General features: G+C 40.7%; 2 protein-coding genes across 2 annotated transcripts; both read left to right on the top strand.

Moving 5' to 3' along the window:
• The first annotated feature begins 573 nt into the window (after positions 1-573).
• On the top strand, positions 574-4,592 carry otc (ornithine transcarbamylase). The gene is made up of 10 exons (XM_076103203.1): positions 574-726; positions 814-952; positions 1,048-1,129; positions 1,819-1,906; positions 2,001-2,154; positions 2,239-2,361; positions 2,465-2,518; positions 2,607-2,756; positions 3,377-3,514; positions 3,644-4,592. The coding sequence occupies exons 1-10, from the start codon at positions 653-655 to the stop codon at positions 3,701-3,703; spliced, it is 1,062 nt and encodes a 353-aa protein (XP_075959318.1). The 5' UTR covers positions 574-652; the 3' UTR covers positions 3,704-4,592.
• Positions 4,593-8,980: 4,388 nt separating this feature from the next.
• Positions 8,981-17,680, top strand: gpr161b (G protein-coupled receptor 161b). The gene is made up of 6 exons (XM_076106978.1): positions 8,981-9,249; positions 10,670-11,057; positions 12,495-13,216; positions 13,591-13,698; positions 15,029-15,154; positions 15,323-17,680. Exons 2-6 carry the CDS (start codon positions 10,714-10,716, stop codon positions 15,601-15,603), a joined length of 1,581 nt encoding a protein of 526 aa, XP_075963093.1. The 5' UTR covers positions 8,981-9,249; positions 10,670-10,713; the 3' UTR covers positions 15,604-17,680.
• The last annotated feature ends 684 nt before the right edge of the window (positions 17,681-18,364 follow it).

The following is an 18,364-nucleotide window of genomic DNA, read 5'->3' as shown; positions in this document are numbered from 1 at the left end:
TTACTCTGTGATTCGGTTCCCTTGGGGGACAGACGAAACGTGTTTTTGTTTGTTAGTTTATTTTTACTAGCAGGCTGTATATTTACAAATGCATTTTCGAGATCTCACAGGTATGAAGGCAATTGAATGTCAAAATCCGCGAGCAAAAATTAGATCCATGCGCGCGTGTGTAGAGGTCCCGCACGTGGATCTCATTTGCGCTCGCGGATTTGGACAATGATTAGCCTTCATACTAACATATGTGATAAAATGTTCGTCCGGGGGGCTAAACCAACGTTTACACCGCAGCTCTGCCCATCAGTAGTGGAGCGGCAGGGAGTGTTGTAACACAGGAAGTTCTTGCTTTGAAAACTAGCTGCAACTTTTTTTATTTTGCATATGAAATATACTCAAAACCCCAATTGAATAGCCCACGTGTCACAACATTAATAATCAAAGAGCGTTAGTTATCCCAGTCCACCTGTCCGACAACAGACAGTAAACTCTCGCTAGACTGGGAGGAAGCCACGCCTCACTTCCTGGTTCTGCGGTGACGTCAGAGCAGCCACGCTGCTGGTTGCGCGTGAACTCGGACAGACAGCGAATGAACGTCTACGCTGATGAAATATATTCCCAAAACATTTGTCTTCCATTGTAGTTTACTTCAGCTACAATGTCTACGAAACTTCTATCTGTGAACAACACCGTCTTCAAATGCTTGAAAACTCTTTCGGCACGAGGGTTTAGGTAAGAAGCTGCAGATAACTTTATTATTAAGTATCGTTAGTACAGGTAAAGTTACATGCATTGTGTCCTCGTGTGTTGCTTTCTCAGCAGTGGAGCTGCTTCCCTCGGTTCAGTTAATTTAAAGGGTCGCAGCTGTCTCTCTCTGAAAGACTTCAGCTCAGATGAAATCAAGAGGCTGTTGTGGGTGTCAGGGGATCTGAAACATCGGATCAAGCATGAAAAACAGGTAGCTAAAGTTACTAATGTCTGCTGTAGTGTCCATATGTTAAATGTCCTCAGGGTGGACCATTTAAAGGTAGCTAATTGTCATTTCTATTTCAGTATCTTCCTCTGCTGCAAGGAAAGTCGATTGCAATGATATTTGAGAAGAGGAGCACCAGAACAAGAATGTCCACAGAAACAGGTGTCCGTTTTGTATAAAAGTGTCTGCACGATGTCCTTCAGTTTAGCAATACCACAAATAACTGATTTTAGAAAGGCGGGAAGATGTTATAAAGACACTGGGCAGTTTTTAAGTGTCACATTTGCACAATTAGAACAATCTTAGTTTTGGTGAAGATTTGTTTTATTAATATATACTCATTGCAATATGTGAGATATATAAAATGTGCATTCATGCACAAGAAAATAGATTTAAAATAAAGGAAAGGGAAAAATACACGTGTACAGATACACGCAAATGAACTAGAGGAAAGGTAGATTATAAACATAATAATGATACATCAGCTTATATATATATATATATATATATATATATGTAAAATAGTGATGACATATTATTAATAATCCTAACCATTTGTAAAAGAAAACATTAAATATGAATGACAACAATCTAATAGAAATGTAACATCTCACACTGTTAGCAGGGCTGATACTGTGTGTTCAGCGATGTGAAGGTTATTGTCAATATCGACACAAAAGAACTGCTGAAAAGCGACTTTCAGTCCATCCCAGGGACAAAGCGGTCTACAGTCCACTCCTCTCTTTCCCTGCACTGCTCCCCTTCAACGCTCACATCAGGTTGTGTTTGTTGTTTTTATGCACCAGCTGGCCATTAGGGAAATTTAAGTTCTCCTAATATCATAATTCCAGGTTTTGCTCTGCTGGGTGGGCACCCCTGTTTCCTCACTTCTCAGGACATCCACCTTGGAGTGAATGAGAGTAGCACGGACACAGCCAGGTGAGTTTTATATTTATGCTTTCACTTATGGAAATAAACTGGAATTGATGACACTGACATGTCCGCATCTGGAATCTCTAAACTCCTTCTCCAGGGTTCTCTCAGGGCTCTGCGATATTGTCTTGGCACGAGTGTACAGCCACTCCACGCTGGAGGAGCTGGATAAAGAGGCCACCATCCCCATCATTAACGGCCTGTCGGACCTCTACCACCCAATCCAGATTCTGGCTGACTTCCTCACCTTACAGGTACTGCGACTCCTACGCACACAGCAGTTTTCATCCAGTAAATGATAATGACACAGTGTTTTCTTAATTACCACTCTCCCTCAGGAGCATTACGGGTCCCTTAGTGGACTAACAGTGAGCTGGATTGGAGATGGGAACAACGTCCTCCACTCCTTCATGATGACTGCAGCTAAATTGGGAGTTCATCTTAAGATTGCTACACCAAAGGTTTGCCTCGTTTTATGTTGTCATGCACATTTGGCCTCTCTTTTAGCGCACTACCTATACCTCTTTGCAATGTACAAAGCTAAAGCTGTATTTTAATTCACAGGGGTATGAGCCAGAAAGGAGTGTTATTCAAGAGGCACAGAGACTATCCAAAGAAGTGAGGTGTTCTTCAGGTGTCATTATTTTAAACAGGACCTCTTGTCAAAGGACTTCTTATTCATTCATAACATCGCATTGTGTCTCAGCATGGGACCCAGCTTGTTCTGACCTCTGACCCGATGGAGGCCGCCCACGGCAGCAATGTTTTGGTCACTGACACCTGGGTGAGCATGGGACAGGAGGAGGAGAAGAAAAAGAGGCTCAAAGACTTTAAAGGTTACCAGATTACAATGCAGGTAACTAAGAACATTTTCTTTTTACCTGTTCATATTTTTGGCATTTTGTATATTTTTGATTTGGCATTTGATATGTTCTTTATTTTTTTACATTTGCTCTCTTTCCTATGTTGTGCTGCAACTGCTTTTTTACTTTCTCAGACGCTTTTTCTTGCTTAAAAATCAAAATGGTGTCGCCCACAAAACATACCAGCAGCTTTTTGGAGACGTTAGCACTTGTCTTTGGTCAGTTGTTTTCACAAATTGGTCCCTTTTGACAGCTGGACACACTTGTTGACAGTAAGCAAATCAGTCTTAAACATGCTCCTTTCTTACTGCCTTTACACAAAGCAGTATATTTTAATCTTCTGCAAATTGTTTGTATGGTAAAATAGTGTAACAGTAATTACAGACTTTATCTTACAATTCACAAGCAAGCTTTAAAGAAAAGTCTTGCACTGAGCATGATGATATAATTGATAGGATTTTGTGAAAAAAGGTTTTGAACCTTATTTTAATTATTTTGGTCAACAAGAATATGTCTTTATGTCTGGCAAGTAAATACTTTGCAAAGGAGCTCAAATCTAATGTTATTTGATTTCACTTGAGTTGAAATGGGTCTTGGTTCTGGTCCGCTGCAGACAGGAAGTGTTGCCAAACCAGACTGGACCTTCCTGCATTGTCTGCCCCGCAAAATGGAGGAGGTGGATGACCAGGTGTTCTACTCATCCCGCTCCCTCGTCTTCTCCGAGGCAGAGAATAGAAAGTGGACAATCATGGTGATTAATCTGATTATTATTTAATGCACAGTTTAATACTAGTATGGGTTAAAATGTTCCTGTCAGAATAGTCTCTGCCTCCGGTTTGATTCTCCATCTACTGATCGTCACAACTGTCTTCTCTTTCAGGGTCTGATGGTGTCTCTTCTGACTGACTACACTCCACAGATCCCCATGCTCAAGTTTTAACTTTACCATAAAGGTGGAGTTTTACTTGCTCATCATGAAGTATGACAGTCTTATTGCATGTGCCTCTGCATCGGTCAATGTCTGATTTCACCCACTGATAGCACCATCACAACACTCGATGTGTTACCCAAGAGTAACTGTGTTTACATTGTTTAATTCACTTCCTGGTTTACAGCATGGATGGCACTGTTTGCCTTCCCTCGATGTTCAATTCTAAGCCAAAAATGTATGTTTACATTCTACCTTTACTGGTATAGAGAACGAGGATTGTTGCGAGCCTAAGTTTTACAGACCTGTTCCTGAAAAGGAAAAGATTACCGCTCCTTTCTTCAACTCGTTTAACATTTTACATTCTTGCAGTATCCACATGGTGTTTACGTAGCCGCTGCCCCGACATGTTGTTGTAATATTTTTTTGAGGGAACGTATATCAGTCGCTGTGCATAAGCCCGTTAAATGAACAACTATATACATTTGTCCTTACTGCCAAAAAGATACCATGATATAACCACAACGTCTCCGGTTTGTTGCATGTCAAAACCCTCTCTCTTCCATCCATGTCACTTGTCTGTTTCTACTGTAAACTATCTACTAAAAGCTAAATGGCAAAAACATACTCTTGAAAAAAGGCATTGTGTGGCATAACAATTGTCTGTGCAGATTGGTTTTAAAAGGCAATATAGTAGTACCATGCAATGTGGTTAAAAATCTACTAAATGGACAAAAACACAGGTGTTGTAGAAGCAGGTGAACATTGTGTTGTACTACTCAACCCTCATGGTTCAATGTGATTTTGATATCCTTTTCTCAAAGTCTGAATGTACACAAATGTGCCTTTTACATCATGCTCTTCACTTTTATAAAGACCGCTCTGAGTGTTGTGTAATGCACTGATGATGAAACCGAGAGTCAAATCCTTGTTCACAAACTATAAATAAAGACATTACACTTTATTCATAATGTTAGTCCACAGTCTACAATAGTTTTTGTTACTGTGGAGGCTCAACAGTGTTTTAAATCCAGGGTTTATATAATCATATTCAGTATGGTCCTCTGAAAAGTACACTTACAGGTAGTTACTGGTACTTACAGAATCAGTTTAATTTAATTCTTTTGAGATCTTTTGAGAAAAACAAACCGAAAAAAGAAATACTTCGACCCTACTACATATTGGAGGTAATTATTGTACTTTTTACTCAACTACATTTGTTTGACGCTTATAGTTACTGTTTACATTTAAATATATACTATATGAAACATTACTATACTAGTTATCTACACAATATCGAAAGCATGTAGAATTGACAAACTAAATGATGCTCTCACATGTATTCGTTAGTGATGAAAACAATATATTATTCAATAAATATATAACATTGTGAAAGGAGCCATTTTGCTAATTAATTAATGTGATACTTTTAAGTACATTTTGCTGATAATACTTATGTACTCGAGTAACGTTTAGAATTTAGGGACTTTTAATAGTAATGGATTCATTAGACACTGGTATTTCTATTTATACTTATAGGTAAAAGATCTGAATATTTCTTCCACCACTGCTAGCAGGATATTATTTATCATAATTCAGTTTTTCTGTGTTTGGCATATTTTTTAACAAACATATTCCTGTGGACATATTGATTACTTTGGTGACATTTTCTCACATCTTTTATTTTTAGCACTTTAGACTAGAAGTCTCGTTGTTGCAGGGACCCCCTTTGGAGCAGAGTTTGGGATTGGGATGTTTACTTCCACATGGATATTACTAGTTTTATTCACCTCCTGTCGGCTCGGCCGCATGGTTTAAGGCAGTGATTCTTAACGATGGGGCCCACGAGGGCCGCAAAAAACTTTCAGTTTTGCACCTGTGGGCCGCGAGGGCCGCGAGGGCCGCGGGACCGCATAGGTTATCAATTGAAGACACCAGAGATATTACTGTTCTCCATGAGACGCTCAGTTACAATATAGCTTCCCACCACCTGGTGGCGGTAATGCGTCAGTCAGTTGTTTAACAAGCTACAATATAAGCAGAAGAAGACACTCAGCTAGCCGCTAGCCCACGCATGGGCAAACGGCCGTTGGGCTTTTTAATCCGGCCCATCAAATATTGGTACAAAATTGTCCAAACTATAATAAAGACTAGAGCTGGGCAGCATACCGGTTTTAATTTCCCGTATGATATGAATTCTTCACACACCATTATACCGGTGCATAGCCAAAACAACTGCTGTCTGCTTTCAACAGGCAGCTAAATGTATTCTTTGCTGCTAACGCACAGCGGTCAGCGCTAGTTGTCTTATATGTATTGAGAGGGAACCCTAGTCATGGTCATAACTTTATAACAACAATTAACAACCCACAACTAATGCTCTTTAACAGAGAAAAACACAACAGCACACAACAGTCTGTGACACATAAACAATTTGTAACACTAATAATTGTACATTTATAAAATTTCACCGCCGAACTGCATGCTGGGTACGAGCGAGCGAGCCTGCTTGCTAGCACAACAGTCTGCTAACAGCTGGGAGAGGCTCCGTCGCTCCAGTAACGTTACATTAAAGAACAGAACAGAGCGATGAACAAAGACAGACCGGAGCAGTGTTACATCAGTGTTATCATTTAATGAATCATAAACATTATATGATTTAACCACTAGAGGGCAGCAGTGTTACATCATTGAATGAATCATAAACAGTATATGATTTAACCACTAGAGGGCAGCAGTGTTAAATAATTTAATGAATCATAAACATTACATGATTTAACCACTAGAGGGCAGCAGTGTTAAATAATTTAATGAATCATAAACATTACATGATTTAACCACTAGAGGGCAGCAGTGTTACATCATTTAATGAATCATAAACATTACACGATTTAACCACTAGAGGGCAGCAGTGTTAAATAATTTAATGAATCATAAACATTACACGATTTAACCACTAGAGGGCAGCAGTGTTAAATCATTTAATGAATCATAAACATTACATGATTTAACCACTAGAGGGCAGCAGTGTTAAATAATTTAATTAATCATAAACATTACATGATTTAACCACTAGAGGGCAGCAGTGTTACATAATTTAATGAATCATAAACATTACACGATTTAACCACTAGAGGGCAGCAGTGTTAAATCATTTAATGAGTAATACACATTACACGATTTAACCACTAGAGGGCAGCAGTGTTAAATCATTTAATGAATCATAACCATTACACGATTTAACCACTAGAGGGCAGCAGTGTTACATAATTTAATGAATCATAAACATTACACGATTTAACCACTAGAGGGCAGCAGTGTTACATCATTTAATGAATCATAAACATTACACGATTTAACCACTAGAGGGCAGCAGTGTTAAATCATTTAATGAATCATAAACATTACACGATTTAACCACTAGAGGGCAGCAGTGTTAAATCATTTAATGAGTAATAAACATTACATGATTTAACCACTAGAGGGCAGCAGTGTTAAATAATTTAATGAATCATAACCATTACACGATTTAACCACTAGAGGGCAGCAGTGTTACATAATTTAATGAATCATAAACATTACACGATTTAACCACTACCACCAGAAAAAATGAAGACGACAGTGGTGCCATACCCCCCCTGGGCTAATGCTATCAAACGAAGCACTGAAGCCTTCAAAAATAAAGCGACACCTAGCGACGAAACATCCAACGCTCGTGGGAAAGCCTGTTGGGCTTCTTGTTGTGTATGCAGGTTTACATACACATGATAAATAAATGTCTTTGTGATCATCACATTGTATCATCTCATTTATTTGACAAGGGTTTTGCCTGTTCAACTCCGCGAGGACGCCGGCGTCCTCGATCCCCTCCCCTTCCGTTCCGTTCCTACGGCTTGCTTGCGCAATCTACGTCACAAAACATGGCCGTGTTTGGTATCCCAGCATGCCCAAAACCCTCATCTTTGCAAAGAAATCATCGATTTTCTTTCATTTCTTATGGATTTTTCACAAAAGGAGCCCAAACACACACTGTCCAAAGTCGCCATAACCGCTGCAAGTCGGATCTTGCAGCATTTCGACGGAAAAAGACACATTACAGACCCAACAATGTGCTAGCGGATGTTACCATGGAGCTAGTAGCTTCAGAAAACGCTAGTACTTAAAGTACAAACCTTATCTTCCACTTCTATTAGCCGTCAACCAGCGTATAACCTTGTGTAACTGAGCTACACTCATACTATCCTATACAAATTAAAGGAAAATAATATAATATCAAAATATAAAGGGAGAAACACCTTTAGTGTGTCAGAATATCATTTGGTTACCATGTGTCCATTTGGGTCTCCAAATATCCTTTTAGAGCTCCGCCTGGATCTCTTCATGGAAGAAACACTGTAGAATCGTCATACTTTGTCCAATCTTCTTCAAATGTGAGGCAGTTGTTCACTGATAGTGTAGTTACAGCCCTATACTGTCATTTACATGTACAGATACAGCCACAGGCAGTTATTTATACTGAAAGATACTTTTTTATTTTATGCGGACACAAATCTTCAATTTTTACTGACTCCAAAGGCCCACTGCTCTGTTTCTATATGACCTACAGGTTTTCTGACACTTCTGATGTATATAGTCACAGTGGTTCAGAAGCTACAGCCATTTTAATTTGGGTATGTCATTTTAGGCGGTTTTGCTCCAAAATAGGGGTGGAGTTGAATAGGTAACAATATAGTTATTGAATACAAATCAAACCAAGAGTGAGATCAATTAGTTAAACTAATAGTGTTAATATTTGAATGGGCCCCGGGACACTTTGTACTTGAAAAGTTGGGGCCCGAGGTCAAAAAGGTTAAGAACCCCTGGTTTAAGGGGCTTTAGGTCATGGCTGCATGGATGTATGGAGGTGAGAGTGCGCCGTCCGATGGAAGCAGTCGGTAACGTCCCGGCTCGCTGATTGGACAACGTAAGATGACGTGCTGACGCGTTGTTGATGTGCGGGAACCTTTGATCCACGTGGGTGGCCCACTCAGATCATAACGATGAGTAACGGCTTCATTCATAAACACCACCAGCCTGTCATTTATGAAATACACATGCGCACATTGATTTTATTTTATTTTTAGTAACATCAATACAAACGCCTACACTAACTACATGTTGCATCTGAAACAGAATAACTTAACTTTTTAGGTTTTCAACACTCACAATGTTATGATGATTAAAAAGCGCACAACGTGTGTATGCAGCTACAGGTTAATCACGGAGGTAACAATGCTAGAAATGGCGAAACGAGACCACCCACACACTGAAGGAGTCTGTGAGGAGAGGGAGTAGAAGCTGAGGTGGGAGGAGGAGGAGGACGCCATTGCAGCCGCAGCTGGCCGTCTGTGATTTAGGAGGGACTAACGTTATTGAACTATGTCGAGGGGCTTCTTTGGACCTTTTTCAGGCTCAGCCCTCAGTCACTGCGGGGTTGTAGCGTGAAAACAGACAAGCAGGATGGACGGTTCACCTTCGATGAGGAGACAATGTGGAGCCACCGCGCCGAACCGAAGCAGGTAAAAGTTAAAGAGGGAGAGCTGTGTGTCGGGGGGACAATGGGAGAAAGTTTGAGCTAACAGAGGCTAACTAACGTTAGATGTTTTAGCTTCTGCTAGCGGGCTGAAACTAGCGGTGCACCCTCCTCACACTTTAACAAAGTTTACATTCATCAGCGTGGAGCTAGCTGTACAGGAGACTTACATGTCTGGGATAAACGTGTCACTTTACGTTAACTCTCTGTAAAGATAACCGAGTAACGTTAACACCAAGGTGGGAGATGACAACCAATGTGTTTATTCTGCTAAAATAAAGTTAACAACTGAAGCTAACGGTAGATGAGGAGCTAGCCATGCATTTAAATGTGAAACATTTCAACTCACGTTAAAGTTACTTTGCTTAAACTTTAACTCTGCAAACATGCGATTTATTAGTGAGCATTTTTGAGTTTGGTGTTAAAGCCTTTTAAATAATTCCTCATTTACATGTTACAACCTCTGCTTAACGTTACCGATGATGCTACAATGTAAAGCTAGAGGTAGAAATACTATTTATATCCTTAAAAGTAGAAATACAGCAGTGTAAAGCTACTTAGTTCAAGTCTTCCATTCAAAATCTTAAGCATTGTTATCTTCCCCCGTCAATGTTATATTATTATTTATTAGCTACAATATTACATAAATGTGTAAGAAGCATTTTAGTGTTGTAGCTGATGGAATTGGAGCTACTATTGACAACTTTACACACTGCTGGGCAGTTTAATATACAAATAAATCTTATTTTTCAAATCTATGATATGTTTTGTATTTAAAATGCTAATCTTCAAAGTAACTCCAGCTGTCATATAAATGTATAATGTCTCCCTCTGAAATGTTGTGGAGTTAAACTATGAAGTAGTACACAATGTAAACACAAGTACCTCGATACTGTGTGTCGAGTACAATACTTGATGAAGTATACTTAACGTTACAAACATTTTGAGAAGCCCCTGGTTTCAACTCATTTCCATGCTGTGTGGAAATGAAAGAGCAGGCTGTTGAAATGTGTAATCGATCACTCACTATGAACATAAAGTCTGCCTTAATGTTAATAAAAGTTAAATTATTATAATGAGGTCATGCAGTACACACATCTCAATACAATCTGACCGTAAACTGTGTTGGAGCTGAAATTATAGAACAATTATTTGGCAATGATAATTGATTTCACATTTAATTCAATTATCAAGCAAAAGGGCCAAACATGCTCTGGTTTCAGCTTCCTAAATGTGAGGATTTGCTGCTTTTTCCGTTTTTACTTTTCCCTAAATATCATAGGAACTGTTGGTTGGAAGAAATAGTAACGGGCATTTTTTCAGCCATGAAAATCGTGGTTCTTTGCACCCCAGAACTGCATTCCCACACAGCAGTAATGCAACATTCTCCTTCTTCCCACTAACAGTCGCCAACCCTTCCTACACCTGTCTGGTGGCCCAGCCTCGCACCATGAACACCAGTAGGAACTGCACCACAGTGGGGAACGGTGAGGGTCTGGCTGCCCTGGAGTCGGTCTCCATTGTAACCATCACACTCCTCGCCTGCCTGGGGAACCTGTTGATCGTGGCGACCCTCTATCGCAGGCCTTATCTGCTCACGCCCAGCAACAAGTTTGTGTTCAGCCTGACCGCGTCCAACCTGCTGCTGTCCACGCTGGTGCTGCCGTTTGTGGCCGTGAGCTCTGCAAAGAGGGAGTGGGTGTTTGGGGTCGTGTGGTGTAACTTCACCGCGCTGCTCTACCTGCTCATCAGCTCTGCCAGCATGCTGACCCTCGGAGCCATTGCCATCGACAGGTTAGTGCTGGATCATTGTTGAAGTGAGAGGTACTAATAATGATTATAACTTCTTTAGGTTCGTCACTATGGGCACCTCATATTACATATAGTACATTTATTGTTTCCAGACTCGTGTGCCCTTTAGCAAGTCACTTAAACACTAACACCAAACGATACAATTTTTATTCATAAAGCACAGGTGTGAGCATGATATTTAGCAGCACATATTTCTGTTTGTAGGATTCACTTGAATTTGCATTCAATTTACTTTAGGACATGTCAGTTTCTGGTGCATTTCCCTTTTAAGGTCAGTACGCAGCCTCGTAAATAAGGTTGGTTAACCACACACTTGGCTCGTGGTATTTTCCTGGAGATTTGGAGATTTGGAGATTGGAGCATTAGACCGACTCACACAAAGTAACTGTAAATGTGCACTGATATGAATGCACCATTCAGCTGAGATTATGTCCATTAGTTCCCATTTTTAGAAATAAGAAGCGGATTCACAAATAAAACGGCCTGCACTCATAAAGATTGATATTCTGAACTCGACCACTTTTTTAAGACACAGACTGTGACCTTTTTTTTTTTTTTTTTTCTTTTTTTTTTTTTGTCGCTGACTAGATATTTACTATTTTAGACTGGTTTTTTTGTGGCTTTTGTGGTTGTTTTGACTAAAGATAAAATGAGACAGTGATACATTTGGAGAGATCACTTTTGTCTAATATAACAATAGGAGAACGTTTATATTTCTCTATGTAGGGTATCAACAAATGTATATCTCTTGGTATCAGCACTGTAAAACTATAACTTAACTAAGGAACACCCGTTTTTAAAGAGATTATTTACGTGATTTATCAAGCAAAAATAAGCACACCAAACATCCCCTAGCTCCAGCGTGTTCTAGCTTTATATTCCTAAGAGATTTGACAATGTCCCCCTGGGGCTCTGGGAAATTTTAAACTGCATTTTAATAGACTAAAAGATTAATAGATAAATAATCTGCTAGTTAATCTGTTATTTGCAGTGTATTTCTTTTTAGTGTATGTTTTTATAGATGCGCATCAGGTTGGTTGAAATTGACATTGAATTTCCCTCTGGGTAAATGATATTGTTAGGTTGTCAGGGATCACAAAGGACTGTGAAATGTAGTTAATATCTACTGTAAATTAGCTCTGCAGCATACAGCCCTCACTGTTCCCACTGCTGTCCTAATTGCCCTCGTCACCTTTGGGAGTTTGTGATTACAGTGCATGTTTTTGTTCTCCCGCCAAACCTCCTTTTCTATTGTATGAGGCTTTTTAGAGAAACACTTGGCAGCATTGTTGTTGGGAGGGGGTGTGTGAGTGCAGCTTGTAGCTGTTAGCTTCTGCAGCGCTCACTCAAATCTGAGCAGTCTCTGTGCTTGGACCAGAGGGCTCCCTTCCTAACTGTGTTCTCCTCTCGTCCGTACAGGTACTACGCAGTGCTTTACCCGATGATCTACCCCATGAAGATCACAGGGAACCGGGCAGTCGTGGCCATCGCCTACGTGTGGCTGCACTCCCTGGTGGGCTGCCTGCCTCCTCTGTTTGGATGGTCCTCCTTCGAGTTTGACTGCTTCAAGAGGACCTGCGTTGCGTCGTGGCACAGAGAGCCGAGTTACACGGCCTTCTGGGTCATCTGGTGCATCCTCCCCCCCTTATTCATCATGCTCGCCTGTTACGGTGTCATTTTCCGCGTCGCCCGCATGAAAGCCCGGAAAGTACACTGTGGGACAGTTGTTGTGGCCCACGAGGACTCCACTGGGGTTCAGAAGAACGGACGTAAAAACTCAAGCACCTCGACCTCCTCTAATGGAAGCCGGCGGAGCCTCGTGTACGCAGGGAGTCAGTGCAAGGCCTTCGTCACCATCTTGGTGGTAGTCGGCACCTTTCTCGTGACCTGGGGGCCGTATGTCGGGGTGGTGTGTACCGAGGCTTTGTGGGGACAAGGGAGTGTGTCTCAGGGACTGGAGACTTTGGTCGCGTGGCTGTCGTTCTGCAGCGCCGTGTGCCACCCGTTCATCTACGGCCTGTGGAATAAAACAGTGAGGAAGGAGCTGCTGGGAATGTGTTTCGGAGATCGCTACTACAGAGAGTCGTTCGCCACGCGGCAAAGGACGTCCCGCCTCTTCAGCATCTCCAACAGAATCACAGGTGGGTGTAAGGGGGGCTCTCTTTGTCATGCAGATCAATTCAAATGAAGGTGGACGTCATTTTTTAAAATATTTATTTATAACGGCTTTATGTAAAGACACCAAATCATAGACAAAAAGAAAAATGTTCCGGAAGATACAAATAGACACAGAGTCAAAACAAGGACAACTAAGCTGTACAAAGATAAGAAAACATAACTGTTATGTACAGAGAAGGCCGGTACAATGTTTATTTACAGATTAAACTGTAAATGGACACATTAGTAAAAGGGTGTAATAAGTGGTTTATGTGCAGTTTAAAGCCTGTTTTGATGTACATTTGTGTGTTTGTGTTGTATGATGTTGTTCAATGAGATCTTGCTTGTGTTCTTTCAGATTTGGGCATGTCCCCACACCTGACCGCTATGCTGGCCGGTGGAGGGCATCTACTGGCCCCAGGAAGCAGCACCGGGGACACTGGCTTCAGTTTCACTCAGGACTCCTGTAAGTGTTGCACACAGGGAAAAAACGTCCTCTGTGTGTCCTAACCCAACACAATAATAATCATTTTACTAAACCTCCTAAAGGCCGAGGTAACGTCTTCCAACTACTCGTTTTGACCAGTCACAAACCCAAAGGTGGATCTGTTCACTGTTGTTAAAAGCTGGAACCAAAGAATGTTTGATAGTTTTGCTTGAAAGATTAACTAAAATAACTAGTCATGTATCAAAGTAGTTGCCAATACATTTTCTGTTAATTGACTAATTGTTCCAGCTGTAGAGTTTGCTCAAAAGTCTTTCCCATAAAATCTGTAAATCTTCTCCATATACTGTACATACAGTATTGTCATATGGTCTTAAAACCTGCAAGGGTGGCAACGAACAATCGGTTAAATGTGCCCCCCGCCTAAACCGCAAGTGTATCGGATGCTTTTTCACTCGCATGTCTCCCAGCGGCTGCTAACCGCTAACTAGCACTCCTCCTGCCGTCATGAGAAGAGAAGTATGGAGTCAGCAGTCAATGATGGAATAAAACTGTCAATAGAATATGTTTTCAAAAAGTGTGAATCCCCAAAACCCTAAGAGGTCCTTGAGCATACAGTCTTAAATAAGCACCGAAAATATTAGGCTGATGGGTCCTGTTGAATGTGAGATTAGCCATGGACAGACAGACAGATGCACACACTGTTGCACACACACGACCAAAGACATAACCTCCCCAGGTTTACGCTTGGTTGAGATAATAACACAGAGAAAAGCAGCAAATTATCACTTTTAAGAACCTTGAACCAGAGATTATTTTCTTGATTTCTTGATTTTTGATACTTAAACAATTAATTTATTTGCTATCAAAATCGGGGGGCGATTATTTGTCCGTCAATAAATAAACAATTAATTAATTGTTTCAGAACTACAATAATAATCATTTGTCCTTTGTCAACAGAAGATGCATCTTTACTGACAAATGTGTTCATGCTTTTAAACTTTTTAAAACGCAACTGTTAATTTTAGCATGAACATAAAATGATTCATGGCACGCGTAAACATAATGTTTGAAACTCTATTGCGTCATACTCCCACAGCGTTGTTACAGTCGCCCTCACATTCCTGTCTCACAGCTCATGTTTGCAGTTCAGGATGGCAAGTAATGTCATGTGTAATACAAAGAAACGTCTGATTATCTCCTTTGTGTTTAGAGCTGCGAGGTATGGCCAGAATCTGCTGATGATATACACTACCATATCGCATGGTTTCTGGTAATTCAATAAATAAATAGTCTATATGATACGACAACCAATTAACCCGCCTTTTTTCCTGTAATGTCTCCCACACAGGCACAGACGTGATGCTGCTGGATGACTTCTCCACCGACGGCTCCTCCCACCCACAACAACACGGGAATCCATCCGGGAAGAGGAGGAGCTCCGTCACCTTTGAAGACCAGGTGGAGCAAGCCAAAGGTATCATTTCCACCGCTACACAAACAGATCAGCGGGGAAGGGAGTTCCCTCCATACACACTGAGGCTTTGAAGAGTGACTCTGTGGTCAGCAAGCTACAAAACAGAACCTCACACGAAACACGAGACTTGTTTGTCTGATGGTATCCGTGTTTTTTTTTCCTCCTCAGCTGAAAACACAAGCGCGTCCTCGGTTCAAGTCCATGCAGAGGTGCACAAGTCTCTCGACATCTTCGCCTCCTGCCTGGCGAAGGCGATAGAGAGCGACGCTAAGCTCGCCCTGTTCGGGGAGGGTCTGGCTCTTCCGGGGGGACTGTTTACGACGAGAGCGGCACCGAGACCCAGATACCTGGACGGTCAGAGACTGAGGCTGGAGAGTATCGATGAAGGGATCGTTAAAGATGACAGAGAAGAAGAACAGCAGCAGGAGGTGGAGGAAAAACCGGCCTGAACGCAAGCAGGTCTGTGGACATGTTTTTAGACGGTTTATTAGTGAACCGCACAGGTTAGAGTGGTGCTTGTCATGCTCTGTAGTGCAGTTTATGATCCTGATCTGGCCACACATGGGTACTCCATACTTGAAATTATTAGGAAACAGGAAGAGGCACATTATTAATTCCACTATGTTGTACCAAGTGCACACCATCAGCGTCCTTGCAAGCTTTTGTGTGCATTCATGTAATCAATAGGAAGCCTTAACTACTGTAACCTAAATGATCGGATTGTTGTCGTAATTTGTTTATTACTCTATATTATGGTATGTCCTCTGGATTTGCCATAACGTGTGCCTCATCAGGGCTGGAAAGAATGCATTTGTTTCAGTCTGTTATCAGATCATTTTAAACTTTCTCTTTTATTACATGAAGAGAAGGAAGTTTCAAACCCAACTTCTCTATTCAGGTACAGACGAAGGTGTGCTTGTACTGCACACCGATGCTCCATAAACACAGGTGTTTCCACTTATTGTGCCCGCAGAGTTGGACATGTGAGAGTTAAAATACTGGACATTGAAACACCATATCCATTACTTTGGGTTTTAATTAGCTTGAATGACGGACTTTGGCTGATGTGAGGCGTCTATATTTATTTAATATCACAGAAGTGTCAAAGTAGGATATATCGGAGCTTTCAGAAGTTTCCAGTCATAAACTATTTAAAAGTGTCACCCCACTATTACGATATGACTTGTAAGTAGAGCTCTTGTCAGCCATAATCAGTGAAAGGCCTTTAATGTAATAAAAGGGGAACTTTAAAGGGAGCGTATAACACTGTCGGGAGTCTTTTGGGTGATAGAAATCACAGTTATAGTTTGTCGTTTGGACAAGATGGATTTGTGTTTTCAAAAATAATTACAGTAAGCAGAAGGCCTTCCTCTGACACACACTACAAAATACAGTGTGTTTACATACGGATTACCCGTGTTAAGTGTTACGTATGAAATGGTCATATTTATCCTACGGATTCTTGAGTTCTGTGACTTTGACCACCAATTTCTAATCAGTTCAGGTTTGAATCAAAGAGGCCCTTTTCATAGCAGCCGACCTAAATGGAACGGGGCCATAATACATTTTTATCATCTACACCTGTGTTATTAGTCTAAACGATGGGGACGTTTTAGAGTCCTGATACTGCGCATGCTGGCTCACTGTCACGGTTTACTGGGACACCTGAATAGAACAGAGCCATCGTTAATGTTATTAGTAACACCTGTGTGTTTCCTGCTGTGGAAGAGGCCTATTGAGGGAGATTGAAAACACAACATTGCCTGTAGGTGTTGACAGCTGTCTTGTAAATTCTGTATTGTAATTCATAAGAAAACTTCTGTAGTGACACAGTTTGTCCATGTATTGCTCAGCCCTGCGCTTAATCATATGAATCAGTTGGTGAACAGTTGTAGTATTGATACGGAACGGGGACAGTCCTGACATTTCATTATTAGCAGCTACAGTAATTACACTTGCAGTATGTGCTTGCTCACATAGAAACTACTCTGTGTGTCAGAGAAGGCGATTATTACTGCATGGTCAGTATTTTTACTTACCAAAAAAGCAGTATATTCAGAAACTATCCAATGGGTTAATGAAGTCCAAAATTAGGTAATATGGAGACTGATTATCAGTGTTTCACAGGTTGTTATATTAATAAAGCTGCATTGGCAAAGGCCTACATTTCATATTGTTGTGCACACCGTGCAGTGGTCTTTAAAAGTCAAAGAAAAATAAATGGTGTGTCGAGTTGTCTTAAGGAAAAACTGGTCTTAATCAACAACAGTTTTAGTAAATATTCAATGGTGCATGTGGTTTACCTCAGTTTATACACTCCATCACTCCCTTTACTATTATCAAAGAAGCTCTAGAGGACATTTGTAATAAGTAGAGTGCTTCAGTCTTACCTCGTATCTTTTATATTATGTTTGGTACTATACACAAGTGATGTAACCTTTTGATTTTCACTATACAGTTTAAAGTATCAATAGAAATATTTGCATTAAAGTTTTGTATCAAGATTCTTCTATTAAAATGTTTTCATAAAAATGTTCAGAACTCATATTTATTATTTTTCCTCTGATGCCGTGAAGCTTGAACCATGTTGGCGTCTAAACGACAATGACCACCTGACCTGCAGTAATACACTGGAGCTGTTTCACTCATATTCACTTCAAGTCAAATACCCAGTTATGACTCAAAAATCAGGAGGGTTGTTTAAGAACAGTTACAAGTGTTCTTACAATCAGACTGTTTACAGCAGTACTACCGTATGAATGGAGTTGTGTAAAGCTGAAGACTACACGTTTGAGAAGAAATAAAGTTAAGTTGGAGAGAAATGAGCTTAAAGTTAGTGAGGAAGTTATAACTGGTCACTGGGTCACATTCCACACAAAATCATGCAGGTTTACCAGAAACTCTTGGAAATCCCAGAATCCCACCACAGACGGACCCAGATCCGGCTTCACTGCTGCCCCAGAACCAGGACTGCACAGGACTACTAACTCAAGTAGCTTTAACAGACCTCTGCAGCCCGCTTGATGCTAATGGCTCGAGGCTACATTAGCTGGTGCAGCTGCAGAGGAAATGTGAGCTAACAGTTGTTTCTGCAGTAAAATGTCCAGCTTAAAAAACTGATTGTTGTTCATTTCTGGAATGATTTTTAATTATTTAGCTTGTGCACAGTCGTCTTAAGCTTTTATCTTCCAGACATCTTTGAGATGCCAA

The sequence above is a fragment of the Anarhichas minor genome, unplaced genomic scaffold (genome assembly GCF_050575085.1).
Source record: "Anarhichas minor isolate MPS153535 unplaced genomic scaffold, ASM5057508v1 ptg000004l, whole genome shotgun sequence".
In the NCBI taxonomy this organism is placed as follows: domain Eukaryota; kingdom Metazoa; phylum Chordata; class Actinopteri; order Perciformes; family Anarhichadidae; genus Anarhichas; species Anarhichas minor.
The sequence above is the reverse complement of the archived record's forward strand: the minus strand, read 5'-3'. Positions and strand labels throughout refer to the sequence as shown.

Excerpts from the sequence above, each read along its gene's own strand:
- gpr161b (XM_076106978.1), top strand. The coding sequence starts at position 10,714 with ATGAACACCAGTAGGAACTGCACCACAGTGGGGAACGGTGAGGGTCTG. Across the intron at positions 11,058-12,494 it reads GGAGCCATTGCCATCGACAG|GTACTACGCAGTGCTTTACC; the intron begins GTTAGTGCTGGA and ends TCGTCCGTACAG. Across the intron at positions 15,155-15,322 it reads CCAGGTGGAGCAAGCCAAAG|CTGAAAACACAAGCGCGTCC; the intron begins GTATCATTTCCA and ends TTTCCTCCTCAG.
- otc (XM_076103203.1), top strand. The coding sequence starts at position 653 with ATGTCTACGAAACTTCTATCTGTGAACAACACCGTCTTCAAATGCTTG. Across the intron at positions 1,907-2,000 it reads AGTAGCACGGACACAGCCAG|GGTTCTCTCAGGGCTCTGCG; the intron begins GTGAGTTTTATA and ends CTCCTTCTCCAG. Across the intron at positions 3,515-3,643 it reads ATAGAAAGTGGACAATCATG|GGTCTGATGGTGTCTCTTCT; the intron begins GTGATTAATCTG and ends CTTCTCTTTCAG.